At 41.3% G+C, this 15,809-nt stretch overlaps 1 protein-coding gene across 1 annotated transcript in view; it reads right to left on the bottom strand.

Annotated features, from left to right (window-relative positions):
• Positions 1 to 611: 611 nt before the first annotated feature.
• Positions 612 to 15,809, bottom strand: part of LOC135320640 (trafficking protein particle complex subunit 9-like) — a 119,496-nt gene continuing 104,298 nt past the window's right edge. Inside the window, exon 10 of the mRNA XM_064483787.1 lies at positions 612 to 4,864. Within this exon, the coding sequence (XP_064339857.1) occupies positions 4,625 to 4,864 (240 nt within the window). The 3' untranslated portion in view covers positions 612 to 4,624. The remainder of the gene's footprint in view (positions 4,865 to 15,809) is intronic.

A 15,809-nucleotide genomic window follows, 5' to 3' on the forward strand; every position in this document is an offset into this window, starting at 1 on the left:
CTTTGCTGTCAATAGGAATGTGTGCCTGCTATCCCTACTTCTGCTCCTCCTGACCCAGGACGCAGTCTCCACAGCTGATGATCCATGAGGTACTGGATTCTTGATCCCATGGCTCTGTGTGTTCTGAGACATCTGGGGACTTCAGCACTGTTTTGGGGGCTTTGGGTCCCACCTCTTCATAGCATTGCTGAGATGAGATCTGTGGGTTCATCCTCATTCTTGAGTGTACGGTGCATTTTTCCTAGAACCAACACACGCCACCGTGGCAGCACTGCTTTGACCACGTGCTGGGACAGCGTGTGCTTGTCAGTTCTTGAGTTTAAATTTTCTGTTCTAATTTCTAAAATGGGGTATATTGACAGATACACCCCATGTAAACAAAAGCTCTGTGGGGTTTTCAGCAACTTCTAAGAGCATAAATATTCCTGAAGCAGCTAATCTTCCTCCCAACAAGTGAGAAGCAAGCCGGTAAGCCCTGGGTGCCTGTCGCGGCAAAGCTGTGCAGCCCAGGCTGCTCACCGAGGAGCAAGGAGAAAATCTTAAAAACCTACTTCCATGCCGTCTTTCACAGAATCTCAGAAATGAACGTTTTAATATCTAAAGAGGGGTGATTTTGCTAAATAATTTTTTTATTTTTTTCCTTTTTCAGTTTTATCGGGTAGAATTATTACAGTTCAATTTCACATACACATATTGCATGTAAATACATGTATAGAGCATACTGCATTTTTTAGTTTACATATATATACTAATTATTCTTTCTAAGAACAGATTAGAGCTTTAGATTTTTAAAATTACAGTTACCAGAGGAATAAGGACATCTACAAAAGAATAATAAACAGAATATTGTAATCCTATCACAAAGGACAGTCAGATGTACTTACAAATATTCAAGAAATCAAAATAATATTTAGTTCATTTGTGGTCTTATTATTATTGCTATTAATTTAGATTCCCCATAAATGAAGTCATATGGAATTTTTCTTTCTCTTTCCACCACACTTCACTTAGAATGACAGTCTTCAGGTCCATCCATATTGCTGCAAATGGCATCTTTTATGTCTGAGTAGTATTCCATTGTATAAATGTATCACCTCGTCTTTATACAGTCATGTGCTGATGGACATTTGTGTTGTTTCCATGTTCCTTGTTCTATGTTCCTTCTGGCAACAATTACTGATTTTAAATATTTTCCAGCTTAAAATCCTTCCTGAAAGAGATGTGGTAACTGGAATCAAAAACAGTTACAGCACAGGGTTGTGTGTGATGGGCCCTGGGGGCTTGGTAGGAAGGTTGGCAGAAAAGATTTCAGATTCTGATCAAATGATTCCTCCTCTTGTAGCCCTGCTGACCGCCTCTCTCACGGCCTGCCCTACAAGTCTGACCAGTCCCTTCTGTGAATCCTACTGTATTGTGCACAAATTTTGTCCAATTGGTGTCATCCAGTAGGGACCTTAAGTGAGGCACCCAAGCTCCTGTGTTGGTTTCTTCCATCAGCCCTTAACTTCCTTGGGAGCCAGGACTGTCTCATTGCCCCAAGGATCCCTAATTCCTAGTGAGATGCCTGATACAGCTGGTACTTAACGAGCACATAAGTCAAATGGAAAAACCTGATCAAAGAAAAGGCCCTCATTTCTCAGACATGCCTACTTGAGTACATAGGGTAAAATGACATGTCTTCTTGGATTTGCTGTCAAATACTTCAACAAAGGACAAATAAAAGAACAAAGGTCTGAATAAAGGAAATATGAAAAAGTTTGTGAATTCCTTAATCTGGGTGATTGGCTTATTGTACTATACTTACTGATGTATACTTAAGTTAGTTTATAATTTTACTGTCATTAGCTGAATAGCAATTTAAATACGTATTAATTTAAATCCTTAGAACTGACCAAACTTACCCCACACAAAATACTTAATATCCTAGTAATTTCTCTTAAAAATCTTTTCCCACAAAGACAGGAAAAAAGGGAAAGGCAGATCCGTGCAGTTTTTCCACGTTGTAAAAAGACCAATGGCCGACACATATGAAAAGATTGTAAAAAAGATAAAAAGGCTGAAATCAATGTCCAGAAAACCTAGCTAAGAATCCTAAATGGCCCAACATAACTAACCTCAGCACTGCCGCATCAAGAATGGGACAAATAGCAACTAGTGGATTTTTTTTTAATAAATAAATAATGATCCAGTTCCTACCACAGGCAATTATGATAAGACTGGGTATAAGTTCTAACACCAAATAGCGTACAAATCATTATTATTACTTGATTCAAACTGCTTCTTCTATAAAATTTGAATCTTTTTATTCTTAACACAGATTTGTGGCCTATGACCTAGTGATAAAATTTTCAACTGGCTTGTATTAAAAAAGTTCACCATAGTGAAATTTTATTACATCAACTCTTCCTTTTTGGGAAACCCATGTGCCTTGTCACTCTCTTTCATAAGATTTCCTGTGGAAAATTCAATCCTTCATTCAGGAAAAGGCTGAGCAATATATCTCATGGAAAACCTTCATAAACTGCAACACAAGAAAATGAAAATGACATTGAGCAGCCCGTGAAGCCGGCAGAAACACACAGCGAACGGCTGTGTTCCCGCCTCGAATTTCTGTAAGCAGCAGGGAAATTGTGCATTTCAAGAAATAGACATAAACTCTTTTCAGGACCTGAGCACAAAATTTCCCTTTCAGGGTTTAGTGGGCTTCGATTTAATTCTATGAGAAATGTTTAAAACAACAGAACAACAGCTGAGATAGGGTTTAAAGTAACTTTTATGTCTTAGTGAAAATAAAGCCAACTGATAGTTATCATTTTTACTTTATTTGATCTCACTCTCTTACTTTACCTCCCCAACCTCCTCCACAAAATGATGGTGAACATCCCCTCCTGGGTCAGAAGGCTAAGTAGAAAGTACCAATCACATCGAGGTGTGCTTTGTTGTTTTATTTTTCAAGACAAGCAAGTTTCATTCATGTGATTTAATAATTAAGATCAGAAACAAAGTCTACTCAATAAATGGTAGACAACACAAGTCATCATAGCTGCTTATCAGGTTTGGCCCCACGTTACACACTTTTACATGGACATGTGCAATGTGCTGTCTTAGGAAACGGTGAGTGGGGTCAGGGCCTCTGCTCTCACAGGGCACACAGCCTGGTGGGGGAGGCGGTGTTCAATCATTGCCTTTTTTTTTAATGTAAGTACAAATTATGGGAAATGCTATTTAAAAAGAACAAAATGAGTCAATGAAAGTGAAAAATACCAGGACAGTATTTAGGCTGAAGGAAGACAGGGAATCTCTTTGAAGAGTTGACACTCCACTGAGAACCAAAGGACAACTCCAGTACTGCAGGTGAAGGGCAGGGACACACTGATAAAGGGCTGATATACAGAATATACCAAAATTTCTTTAAACTCAACAAGAAGGATGAATAACCTGATTAAAATATGAGCAAAATGCCTGAACACAGACCTCATCAAAGAAGAAATCTTGATGCCAAAGAAGTCTATGGAAACATGCTCCACAGCATCTGTCATCAAGGGGATGCAGACTGAAACAGCGAGGTACCACTGCACACCTTTCAGAACTGCCAAAACGCAGAACACTGACAGCACCGAATGCTGGTGAGGATGTGGAGCATCAGGTATTCTCATGCATAGTTGTTGGGAATGTAAAATGGCCCAAATACTTAGGAAGACCGTCTGGCAAATTTTTACAAAACTAGATATTCTCCTACCATATGATCTGGCAACTGTGCTCCTTGGTGTTTACTCGACGAAATGGAAACTTGTGTCCACATACAAATCTGCATACAGATGTTAATAGCAGCTTTATTCATAATCACCAGAACTCAGAAACAACTATGCTGTTCTTCAGTAGGTGAATGGATAAATAAACTGTGGTCCAGCCAGAGAATGGACCATTATTTGGTGCTAAAATGAAATGAGTTATCAAGGCATGGAAAGACATGGAAGAACCTTAAATGCATATTACTAAGGGAAAGAAGCCAATCTGGGAAGGTTGTGCAACTGTCTGATTCCAACTGTATGGTGTTCTGGGAAAGGGAAAACCACAGAGACTAAAAGATCAGTGGCTGTCAGAGGCTAGAGGGGAAGGAGCAATGAATGAGGTGCAGCACGGAGCATTTTTAGGGTCACTAAGACAGACTACTCTGTATGATGCTGTGACGGTGGATACATGTCATTTTACATCTTTCCAAACCCACAGAGTGCACACCACCAAGTGTAAATCCTAGTGCCAATTATGGGCTCTGGGTGATGATGACGTGTCAGTGCAGGTTCACCCATTGTCGCAAATGCACGCTCTGGTGCAGGTGTCAATAGTGAGGAGGCTGTGGGGACAAACTGCTGTTCATACACCCAATCCAGCCCCAGCCACCGCTGTTAATAAAGCTCTGTGGGTGTGTGGACTGTCCGGCTGCTCTGGCGTCTGAACAGCAGAGCTGAGCAGCTGCACCAGAAATCAGGAGGTTTCCAGACCCTGAAATATTTACTCCCAAGCTCTTGACAGAAAAAAGTCTGCTGAGCCCTGTTCTAAACGAATCACAATTCACACTGATGAGACAGGACAGCAGGGCCCAAACTAGGCATGGTTAATTGGACTAAAGCGATGTTTTAGTTCCAACACCTTTCCTGAAGTCCTGTAGATCCAGTGACAGACTGTAGCCAGGAAGCGTCTGCAGAAGGAGTCGGTAGCAACTCTTCCCGCCAGGCTCCATGATGCCGGGGGCCGCGCGCTGCACGGGGGCCACCCGCTTTAAGAAGGCGGACTTGCGGTGGCAGCCGATCAACTCATAGAGCTCGGAGAGGATGCTGCACTGCTGAATTCTCTCCTCGGAACGCTGAAGCACAGGGAGAAAAGCAACAAGCATCTGAACGAAACATGTAAGTGGAAAAAGACCCTTAAAAACTTTTCCCTTAAAACAGAGACCCAATGACACAGGAAGGAAGAGGAAGGCTGACTTCGTGCACTGATGGGACCGGATGCAGAAATGCAGGGAAACAGCGCTGTTCAGACGGGCCCCATCTTTCCGCGTTCCGCCTGTCCTTTTACTAGAAAGGCCCGTATTCCCTGAAATAGAGGAATCTGCTACCTAAACATGGGACACAGAGAAGGGAAAGAGGAAAAGGAAGGGAAAGTAAAGGAACAACAGTTCATCTAGGCCCTAGTATTTGGGCGGGACTTTCACCAAACACACAACCTCTCAAAGCACAGAGCACACAGTGAGAGGCTGACAGTGTGACTGCGACTTCTGCTCCTTAAACACCAGCTACCTGCCAGCACACGCTGCGCCCCTTACTGAATCATTACAATCATTTCAGAAACTATTACTACCCCGGCTCACAGGCAAGGAAATCTGAAACTCGGGGAGGAATTATTATCATCCTGGACAAAGTCCCACAGCCCAGAAGTGTCAGAGCATCCGGCAGACCATGGACTAAAATGCTCCTCATCACCACGGGCCCTGAGCCTCAGGCTGAGGCCACGTCAGGTCTGCACGGACCCAGAGCGAGTCTGTGTGACCGGGAATGCTCCGATTCGAAGTGCCAGGCCAAGACCCTCAGGAACATATATAATGAAACCAAATCCCCAAACTCATTTCCAACCCACTGCCCTGTCCGTGAGGACTGCTCGGCACATCTGGCTTATCACCTGTGCACAGGCTGAGCAAGGGGCCCAGACAGTGATGTGACATTCCAGTGGAAGTGGCTCGGGGACCGCTTCATCACAGGACAGACTCTCCCGGCTTCCAACATTAACTCTCCATTCCATTTCCAATGGAAAGTAAGTTTAGACTTGTTTTCCTCTCCAGAATCAAAGAGAGTGGTAACATCAGCGGGAAACTCAAGACTGAGGAAGAGTCTCCTGGCCATTTGGAAGGATAGGCCGGGGAGGGAACCGAGACAGCGATCAGAAAGACCCGTGTTCCAGTCGAAAGTCTGCACGTCACTCTCTTTTACAGTTTCCTTTTTAATACAGGTGATAAAATCTAATTATGATTGTTGGGAAAACTAAATGAAATAACGTATGCCACTAGCATAGGTGTAAAATCCTCCATGAGTGTCCCAGAAATGGACGTGACCATGGTTAGATACTTTCTGCCAAGTCTTGGTTGCTAAGCTCACGTCAGCCAGCCAGAGATGTGCCAGAGAATGCCTCACCATCCAGCAGCCTTCTCCAACATTGAAACTCACAACGTCCGAAGAACATGCAGTGGTGGATGCTTTGGGGCACTCTGGAGGTAGCACTCCAGTGATGACTTTAAAAAGCTGAGGAGAATTTAGGGGACCGTACAGTTCAAATACAGAAAACTCATTCCATGTCTACAAATATTCATCTCTAGCCATGATGATTCAGAGAGGAAATACATATTCAAACGTACATCATTTTCCCACATAAGTGCGTCAAAACAATTTGGAAAGAATGTCACTTTCTTCTCTAGATCACACAGCGGGGATTACAAGGTTTGTACTGACAGCACTACTTGTAAATCATCTGCAAACCTAACTAGGTCCACTATCAGTCATCATCATTCGAAGGGAAGGATGGAAAAGAACAAAGCCAAGCTAATACGCTCCAGTCTTTTGTTTGGTTACGATGTCACAGAGGAGACGGACAGCTCAACAAGGAACCACTCTGCCGTGATCACGGAGCCGGGGAGCGGGATTGGCGGCAAGATGTATGACGCAGCCGCAGCTGCGACCGCGCTTCTAGGCAGGTATTCAAATGCGCCTCGACAAGGTGTCAAACGCTTGTGCCCACGTCCTCATCACCTGACATGTATTAACGAGAAATGGAAGCCTATAAACGGCCAATACCCTAGGTGGGTACACCGTCCAAAGAGCAAAGTCATAGTTTGACAACTGGCCATCCGGTTCCCTGGGATTCATTCTGGGAGAACCTTAAAAACCACTCCTCTGTCCTCAAGAAGTGCTGCCTACTTGTCCTATCTTTGGCTCAGGGATGGAGCACGTTCACGTGGACTTTAATGTCTGCACAGATTTGACTGTCTTTCTCCAGGTTCACTTGTCCATTCTGAAGAGGCCTGAGTTAAGTCCAAATTCCATAAGATCAATTCCCTCCAGTGACAACTCAACGAGTCTGCAATTACAAACCAACTGAACAGGACTGTCCTTAGCTAAAAATGTCACCCACCCTTCACTGTTTTCTTAATCTCCTCTCCTGGCTAATTGCAACAGACTAACACCACCCTCCACCAAGTTCCCCAACTATGTCAAATAGAAAGTAAGGTCCATAAAAGAGGAGACAACTCCATAGTCACCTCTGAATTCTTAGCATATGTTAATGTCAATAAGTAGAACTATGATTATGGCTTCTTTCCTTTAAAACCTTTCTGGTTATTTAAATGAGACCATGGAAGGGAGGAGTTTGGGTTCAGTATCTTGATCCAGTAGACTCTGGAGACATTTTTCGGAATGGCTGCCCACTGATTCATTCAAAACACAACTTCTCTTTCCGGGAGGAGCTGTGATTTTCTGCCAGGAGCTTGTTGTCACTCTCATGCCAGAACAGATTTAAACTAAATTCATACATTGGATATATTATTTTTCCCCGCTTCCAAAAAAATTAACTTTCCTTACTTCCTTGCCTTGAGGAATGCTTTTTTAATTTTCATTCTAATTCACCCTTTTATAAAGAAGGATTCTCAGGATGTGCTTGGCCTTACATAAGAACAGCCATCCAACTCCCAGTGTGAGAGGCCTGGGGCTTATCTCCTGACCTCCTGTCAAGGCAACTGAAATTCAGTTCAGGAGCCAACTGGCCCCCCATGGCTTCTAAGGCTCGCGTATCTACCAGAATCCCTGCTTTCTGGTTGACTTGGCTTCTGAGGATTTCCCCTCACTTTCTTCACAATTAGCTGTGCAGCTTGAAAGATGAGGAAGGAAGGTCTTATTTCTTAATCAGCATTTTAAGGAACTTATATAATGAAGGTTTTCAAGAGTTTCTAGAACCCTCCATTGCGGAGACAGAAAACACACTAGATATATTCTAAATCTAGCTATCATGTGCATTTTTTATTTGCTTTTGTTTTCTTAACTGCTAACAGACATTTTTGAATTAAAAAATAAAATAAGGCCCCAAATAGGATAGAACATTGAAGAGGAAACAAAATTAAAGGGCAAAGACAGAAAAATGATAAGTACTCTACAAAGTTAATAGAAAACATACACTATGGATCAGATCAGCAATTCTCTGTAACAACTAATTGAAACCTGACTATGAGGTAAAATGTCTCTCCTGTCAGGAGACGGCCAACAGAAAGCAGAATTAAATCAACAAACTAAAATTCTAAGTCTGGCGAAGTAGAGAATTCTACCAGCTAAATGTGTTTTCTTCTGGAAGAGAGGGAGACTCATAAGATCTTTTCTGTGGAGCCTGAGCCCAGGTGAGGACGGTGAAGTGAGCTCTGTAAGTACCCAATTAGCAAAGTGAGTGATGAATAAAGAGACGTGAGCTTTGATGACAGAGATGATACAACTATTCACTTGTCCTGTAAGTATGTCTTCACGTTCAATGATCAATACCTCGGCGTCCTCAGGGATTGAGATTATAGGAAAATGCACAGCCCGGGCCTAGACCTCCTCTGTGATTGTGGCACTGCACTTAGATGTTCCAAGAGCACCTCCAACTCCACCTGCAAAGAGCTGACTTCATGGTGCTCCTCCCATAGCCGTCCTGCCCAGGGCCCCTTGTTGGGGTCAAGGTCTGTCTGCCTCTCCCAGCTCAGTCCCATCACTCACAGATGTGACTGGACCCCTCCTTCAGGGCCCAATTTCCTCAGTCAACGAGTCACACCACCCACACCTCACCTACCAGGTTCTCACTGGCACTCCCTCAGCACTGACTCTGTGATGGGGACCACACTGCACACTATGAACACGTTATCTCACTGGATCTCCACAGCAGTCCTGGGAAGTCGGTATATCACTGCTTCAATTAATAAGATAAATTGTTTCACTTCCTTGAGTGTGTCATCCAAAGTGACACGGCTACTGAGACACAAACATGGGACTGAAAATCACTTGAAAATTGAACACTGCTACACCTCAAAAACACCCTACTCTGACTTATCACATCACCTCCTGCCGAGCCTTCTAAATGTTTCTAAGCATTCTACAAGACAAAAGTGATCTACGAGAGCACCCTTCTCCCCTACTTAAAATCTGACAATGACGTTCCACTTCCCTTAGGAGAAAGCCCCACCGGGCCTGAGCAAAGCCCAATGGCCCGGTATCCGCGTTCCCTGCGTGGCCGCGCCGCCTCACCCACCACACAGCGCTACACGTGCCGTGTCCAGGACAGGGATGCTGACTCCCTACAACCCGGGGATCGTCTCAATCGAACAATGATCACCCTCTTCAGTGGTCACCCTATTCATTGCTGACTCTCGGAAAAATATTTTCTCAGGGTGAATCAATATCTTTTTCCTTACAAATTCCCATCATTGATAATGAGCTCCCCCCAAAAGAGAGAAGACCCAATCCTCAGTCTCCTTATCTGCAATGTATGAATAACAAGGAAATATGAGAGGTTTTAAGGAAAATAATATTGATATGAAGCTGAGGGACAATTCCCAACATACAGTAAGCACTCAATATGTGCTTAGTTAATATTAATAAAATAGATTCCATTCCAGCAACCTTAAATCAATGTTTTATGGCTTTGTCCAAAAGACTACTGACAAACTATTGGACGAACCCCATTGAGCAGATCCGCCCAAGCGTACTGGGATAGGTAAGCCTTGACTCCAGTTACAGCTGCAGCCAACCAGCACTATGGGGCAGGGGCAGTTTGCTCAAACTCTTACATGTTGTTTGAGCATTTAGTTGTAGTTATTGAATAAAGACAGGTATTATATAGTCAAAGCTCCTGAAACATAAATCTTCAAAGATTGATTCAAATTAGGTTTCAAGTACAACACTCTCACTAGAAATTATTTGAAAATTATAGTCTTAGCTCCTCTGCACATCAAAAGGTCATGTTCTTAATGTATCTGACTATATACACTGAGAGGATTGTTTAAAAGAAATTAAGATGAAGCCATAATGAATAAGCTTTCATTATAATCTGCACAAAGCCCCACCCAAGGGTCTCACTTCTCACTTCCACATAGGTGTTCAGGTAGCTTAACCTGGGTCTTGGTTTCTTATGACACGGGGGTGGGAAGAATTGTGGATAGATTTATGTAGCAAATATAAATCTAGGGTATTTGCTGTGTAGGAATCCTAGAAATAAATAAATTGATATATAGTCCCACCCTTAGGAAGCTCAGCCTTTCAAATTACAACAGCATTAAAAATGAAATGAGAGATACATTTAACAAAATTTTACAAGATTTGCACATTGAACATTTTGAAGTATCACCAAAAAAAATTAAAAGATCTACATATATGGAAGGCATCCCATGTTCATGGAATGGTAGACAATATTGTTAAAAATGTTAAGACTCCCGAAAGTGATCTACAAATTTAATGGAGTCCCTATCAAAATTCCAGCTGACTTCTTTGCAAAAATTGAAAAACTGATGCCAAAATTCATATGGAAGTGCAAGGGGCCCAGGTCAGCCAAAACAATCTTGAAAAAGAAGAGCAAATTTGGAGGACTCACTCAAAGGTTACTACAAATCTATAGTACTCAAGTCATTAAGGTACTGGCATAAGTTTGAATGCAAAAATCTATGAGACACAATAAAAAATCCAGGGGGGAAACTTACATATACAGTCATTTTTCCAGAAATGTGCCAACAACACTCCATTGAAAGAATAGTCTATTCAACAAATGGTGCAGACACACCTGGGTATCTGAAGGCAAAAGAATGATTCTGGAATCTGGACCCCCGTATTTTATATAACAAATAAAATATTAATTCAAAATGGATCACAGACAGAAATGTAAAAACTAAATGTATAAATTTTCTAAAAGAAGACATAGTTTAAATCTTTGTGGTCCTAGGATAGGCTATGGCTTCCTAGATACAATACCAAGAGCACAAGTGAAAAACAAGAAAGATAAAATGGACTTCATCAAAATTAAAACCATTTGTTACAAAGGACATCATCAAGAAAGTGAAATGAAAGGGGAAGGTGGTAGCTCAAGTGATAGAGTGCGTGCTTAGCAAGAAAAATAAAATGAATAAATCTAATTACCTCCCCTAGAAAGAAATTGTTTTAATGTTTAAAAAAAGTAAAGTGAAACGACAATCTGCTGAATAGGAGAAAAATTTTGCAAAGCATATATCTAATAAGAGACTAGTAACCAGGATATAAAACAAATGCCTACAACTGACCAATACAAAGAAAATCGACCCAATTTTTAAATATGTCAAGTATTTAAATAGATACACAATTGGCCAATAAGCATATGAAAAGATGCTCAGCATCACTTGCGAAATCAAAATCAAAATGATATCTGATTTTACACTCACTAGGATGGTTATAATCAAAACATGGACAATAACAAGTGTCGGTCAGGAGGCAGAGAAATGGGAACCCTCAATATGCAGCCGTTGGAAAGGAGCAATGGTGCAGCTTCTTTGGAAAAGCCTGGTGTTTCCTCAAAAGGTTAGAAATATATGGCTCAGCAATTCCACTCCTACATATAGAGTCATCCCTCAGTATCCTCAGGGGGTTCGTTTCAGGAACCCCCCACCCTGGATACCATAATCCAAGGATGTTCGAGTCCCTTTACAACCAGCCATCTGGATCCATGAAGTGGAAACTACAGATATGGCGGGCCAACTGTACAGCCAACAGAATGAAAACATATTCTCACAAAAACTTGCACATCAATATTCATGGCAGTATCATTCAGAGTAGCCAAAGGTTACAAACAATATCCATCCATCAATGAATGGATAAACAAAATTACCAAGAATAGGCCTACAAATTTTTGGTCATTGAATCTTTGACAAAGGAGGTGAGAACATACAATGGAGTAAAGACAGCCTCTTCAGCAAATGATGTAGGGAATACTGGACAGCTGCATGTAAATGAATGAAGTTAGACTACTCCCTCACAGCATACACAAAAATGAATTCAAAATGGCTTAAAGACTTAAACATGTAGTCAAGACACTATAAACCTCTTAGAAGAAAACATAGGCAAAACATCTGACATACATCTCAACAATGTTTTCCTAGAGCAGTCTACTCAAGCAATAGAAATACAAGCAAAAATATACAAGTGGGATTTAATTAAACTTGCAAGCTTTAGCACAGAAAAGGAAACAATAAGCAAAACAAAAAGACAATCTATGGAATGGTAGAAAATTTTTGCAATAAATGAGACTGACAAGGGCTTAATTCCCAGAATATGTAAACAGCTTTTACACTTCATAAGAAAGAAAAACAAACAATTCAATCCAAAAATGGTCAGAAGTCCTAAAGAAACCTTTCTCCAATGAAGACATACAATTGACCAATAGGCACATGAAAAAATGCTCAATATCATTATCAGAGAAATGCAAATCAAAACTGCAATCAAGTATCAACTCTCACCAGTCAGAATAGCCATCATTCAGAAGTTCACAGACAGTAAATGCTGGAGAGGCTGCGGGGAATTTGGAACCCTCCTACACTGTGGTGGTAATGAAGTTTGTTGGAGCCATTGTGGAAAACAGTATAGAGGTTCCTCAAAAGACTAAAAATTGACCTCTCATATGACCCAGCAATCCCACTCCTGGGCGTATATCCAGAAGGATCCATAATTCGAAAAGACACCTACACCCCAACATTCAGAGCAGCACTATTTACAATAGCAAGACATGGAAACAACCTAAATGTCCACTGACAGATGACTGGATAAAGAGTTTGTAGTTTATTTGTACAATAGATTACTATTCACCCATAAAAAAATAATAAAATAATGCCATTTGCAGCAACATGAATGGACCTGGAGAATGTCATTCTAAGTGAAGTAAGCCCGAAAGAGAAAGAAAAATACCATATGAGATCGCTCACATGTGGAATCTAAAACAAACAAACAAACAAAAAAGCAAAAAACAAAAAATAAAGCAAAGAAACAAAAAGATAAACTTATCTACAGAACAGAAACAGACACAGAGACATAGAAACCAAACTATGGTTACCAGAGAGGAGAGGGTGTGGGAAGGAATATATTGGGAGTTCAAGATTTGCAGATACAGAGTATGTATAGAATAAACAGCAAGTTTATACTGTATAGCACAGGAAAATATATTTATTATCTTATAGTAACTTATGTTTAAAAAGAATATGAAAATGAATACAGGTATGTTCTTCTTTAACTGAAGTGTTGTGCTGTACAAAAGAAACTGACACATTATAAACTGACTAGACTTCAATGAAAATGTTTTTAAATAGACCAAAAACGAAAAAAAAGAAAAAGGATATTATCAAACTAAAAGAATAAAGTACTGATTCAAGCTACAACATGGATGAACCTTCAAACTTTATGCTAAAATATGCCAGACACAAAAGGCCAAATAGTGCCCTTTAAGGTGAACTGTATCTGAGTGTTTATTGTACTATTCCTGTAAATTTTCCGGAGGTTTGAAGTCTATCAATATCAAAAAAAAGTTTTATTCATTAAAATCATAAAACGCTTCCTCACAGGAGGGCTTTAATTATTAAATGCAAAAATGCATGGAAAGCTCTTGAAACAACACTTTGGACGTCCACACACAGTCACTGCTTTCACTGCCACTCAGAGGTTGGTACCAGCGCTGATGAGAGCTACCTCCACTCGCTGTCCTGCATACAGGAGTGAGGGCCTGAGCTCTGACAGGCAGGGTGAGCGTGAACCTGGGTCAGACACAGCCACATCCCAGACTCTGCGTTACCCAACTTTCTTATACAAACTGCAACATATAATGTAAACACGCTACAGGGATGTATCTTACAACGCAGGGAATACAGCCAATGTTTTACAGTAACTATAAATGGAGCATCTATTGTACACCTGAAATATATCATATTTTAAATCAGCTATATCTTTGTAAAAAATTAAAAAATAATTTAAAAATGTTATCACTTTAATATTCAATTCAGTTTTTAAGTAACTACTAAACAGCTTAGAATGTATAAAAGCATTTAAGTGTGCTGTTTGTTTACATATTTATTTACTTTTAGCCTCCTGCTAAAAGAGAAATTAAACAATTTTTTTAAACACAGCTTAACAACCATAACAACAAAAAGGCAAAACTGAGAGTGAAGAGAAAATGGAGATTCAATACTTAAATGAAACCAGTGGGAGGTAAAGTCATAAAAATGGATTCCATGAAGTCAGGGCAAGTGTTAAAGGCCGACTAGAAATTCAGGTGTAAGATTCTTGACAGATAAAGCAAAAAGAAAAAGATGATGGGGAGGGCGGTACAGCGTGTGCTTAGCGTGCACAGGGTCCTGGGTTCGAACACCAGGGCCTCCACTAACAGATAAATACACCTAATTACCTACCCCCCCAAAGAGCCCCAAAGAAAAGAAAAAGAGAAATTTCTTTCCCAAAGAATCCTGATATTAAATTTGGATTAAATACTTAAAAAAAAAAAAGAAAAACAGAAAAGATGAGTGACACTGTGAAGGAAAAGCCCAGCTGGGCTAACAAGCTAAGTCACAAATCTAAGTGTGATAAGTGTCCGTTTACTGATCTAAGTTTTTCTGGGCTAACTCGTAAATCCGATGTCAACAATTATCAGTAATGTGATCTGTTCCAAATTGATAAGCTTCAGTGTACTGATTCCTTGCTTTTTGTTGTTGGAGCCTTATTGGCTAATAGCCCCATACTTGTAATTAAACCTATAAAACCTCACGTGCAGGTCTTGGAGGTGCTCAGAGCTTCGGAACAGAAGCCCCTCTGAGCCCGCCGGGGTAATAAATCTCAGTACTCCAACCCTCTGTGTGGTGCTTGTTTCTTGGCTGGCCTGTTGTTTCCATAACAACACAAGCGACGATGCCCTTGAGATAGTTCTGCAGTGGCTGCTGGCAGGTCCCCATGTCTCACGTGGGAAAATCTGAAACATCCTTCTCACCACTCAGAGTCATCATAAGTCCACACCTCACCTCCCGCTGTTAAATGCAGGAGCACAGGCAGGGCCCGGCCTTTGTTCTCTCTGTGTCATCACAGTGAGATAGGATGGAAGGGGGCAGAGCACATCCATTCAAGGAAGGCCACAACAATTAACATCATAATGCTGAAGGATTCAACCCCCAATAGGCCTTGAGGCACAGGATGAAGAGATTTAACTTCTAGCAGATCTTGAGCTTCATTATGCACCCACTGTAATAGTAACATGGTGAATAACATGCCCCAGGCACCATGGCAGTCCCAAGGCTAGCCACAAAAGGTCAAAGGGTGGGAAATGGTCAACTCTCTGGGAATACAAGCCCCTTGCCCTAAGGCTGATCCTTCTACTTATTAGCATATGAAACCACCAAGCCCAAGAAAAAAGAGCAACACAACACCACCTCGGGGTCACCACTCTCTCTCCCTCTTCAGAGAAGGCCCACACTATGTGGAGTGTGTACCTACTTTTAATCTGAGCATCAAACCCCCACAACTCGTGAAGTTTCTCTTGCCTTTCAATGTATCTCTCTGAATAAATATACCTTTACTCAACACTGGCTTGCTCTTGAATTCTTTACTGCATGAAGCCAAGGAACAAAATCTGGTGGGGCACATCCCAGGGGCTCATCCAAAGCCTGAGACACAGCCCTTCTCATGCGTCACGTTTTTTTTTTTTCTTGTATCAACAGGACTTGGTTGTGAAGGGAGCTCTGAGGCCCCAGCTAA

This window comes from Camelus dromedarius, unplaced genomic scaffold (genome assembly GCF_036321535.1).
Source record: "Camelus dromedarius isolate mCamDro1 unplaced genomic scaffold, mCamDro1.pat HAP1_SCAFFOLD_4, whole genome shotgun sequence".
NCBI lineage: Eukaryota > Metazoa > Chordata > Mammalia > Artiodactyla > Camelidae > Camelus > Camelus dromedarius.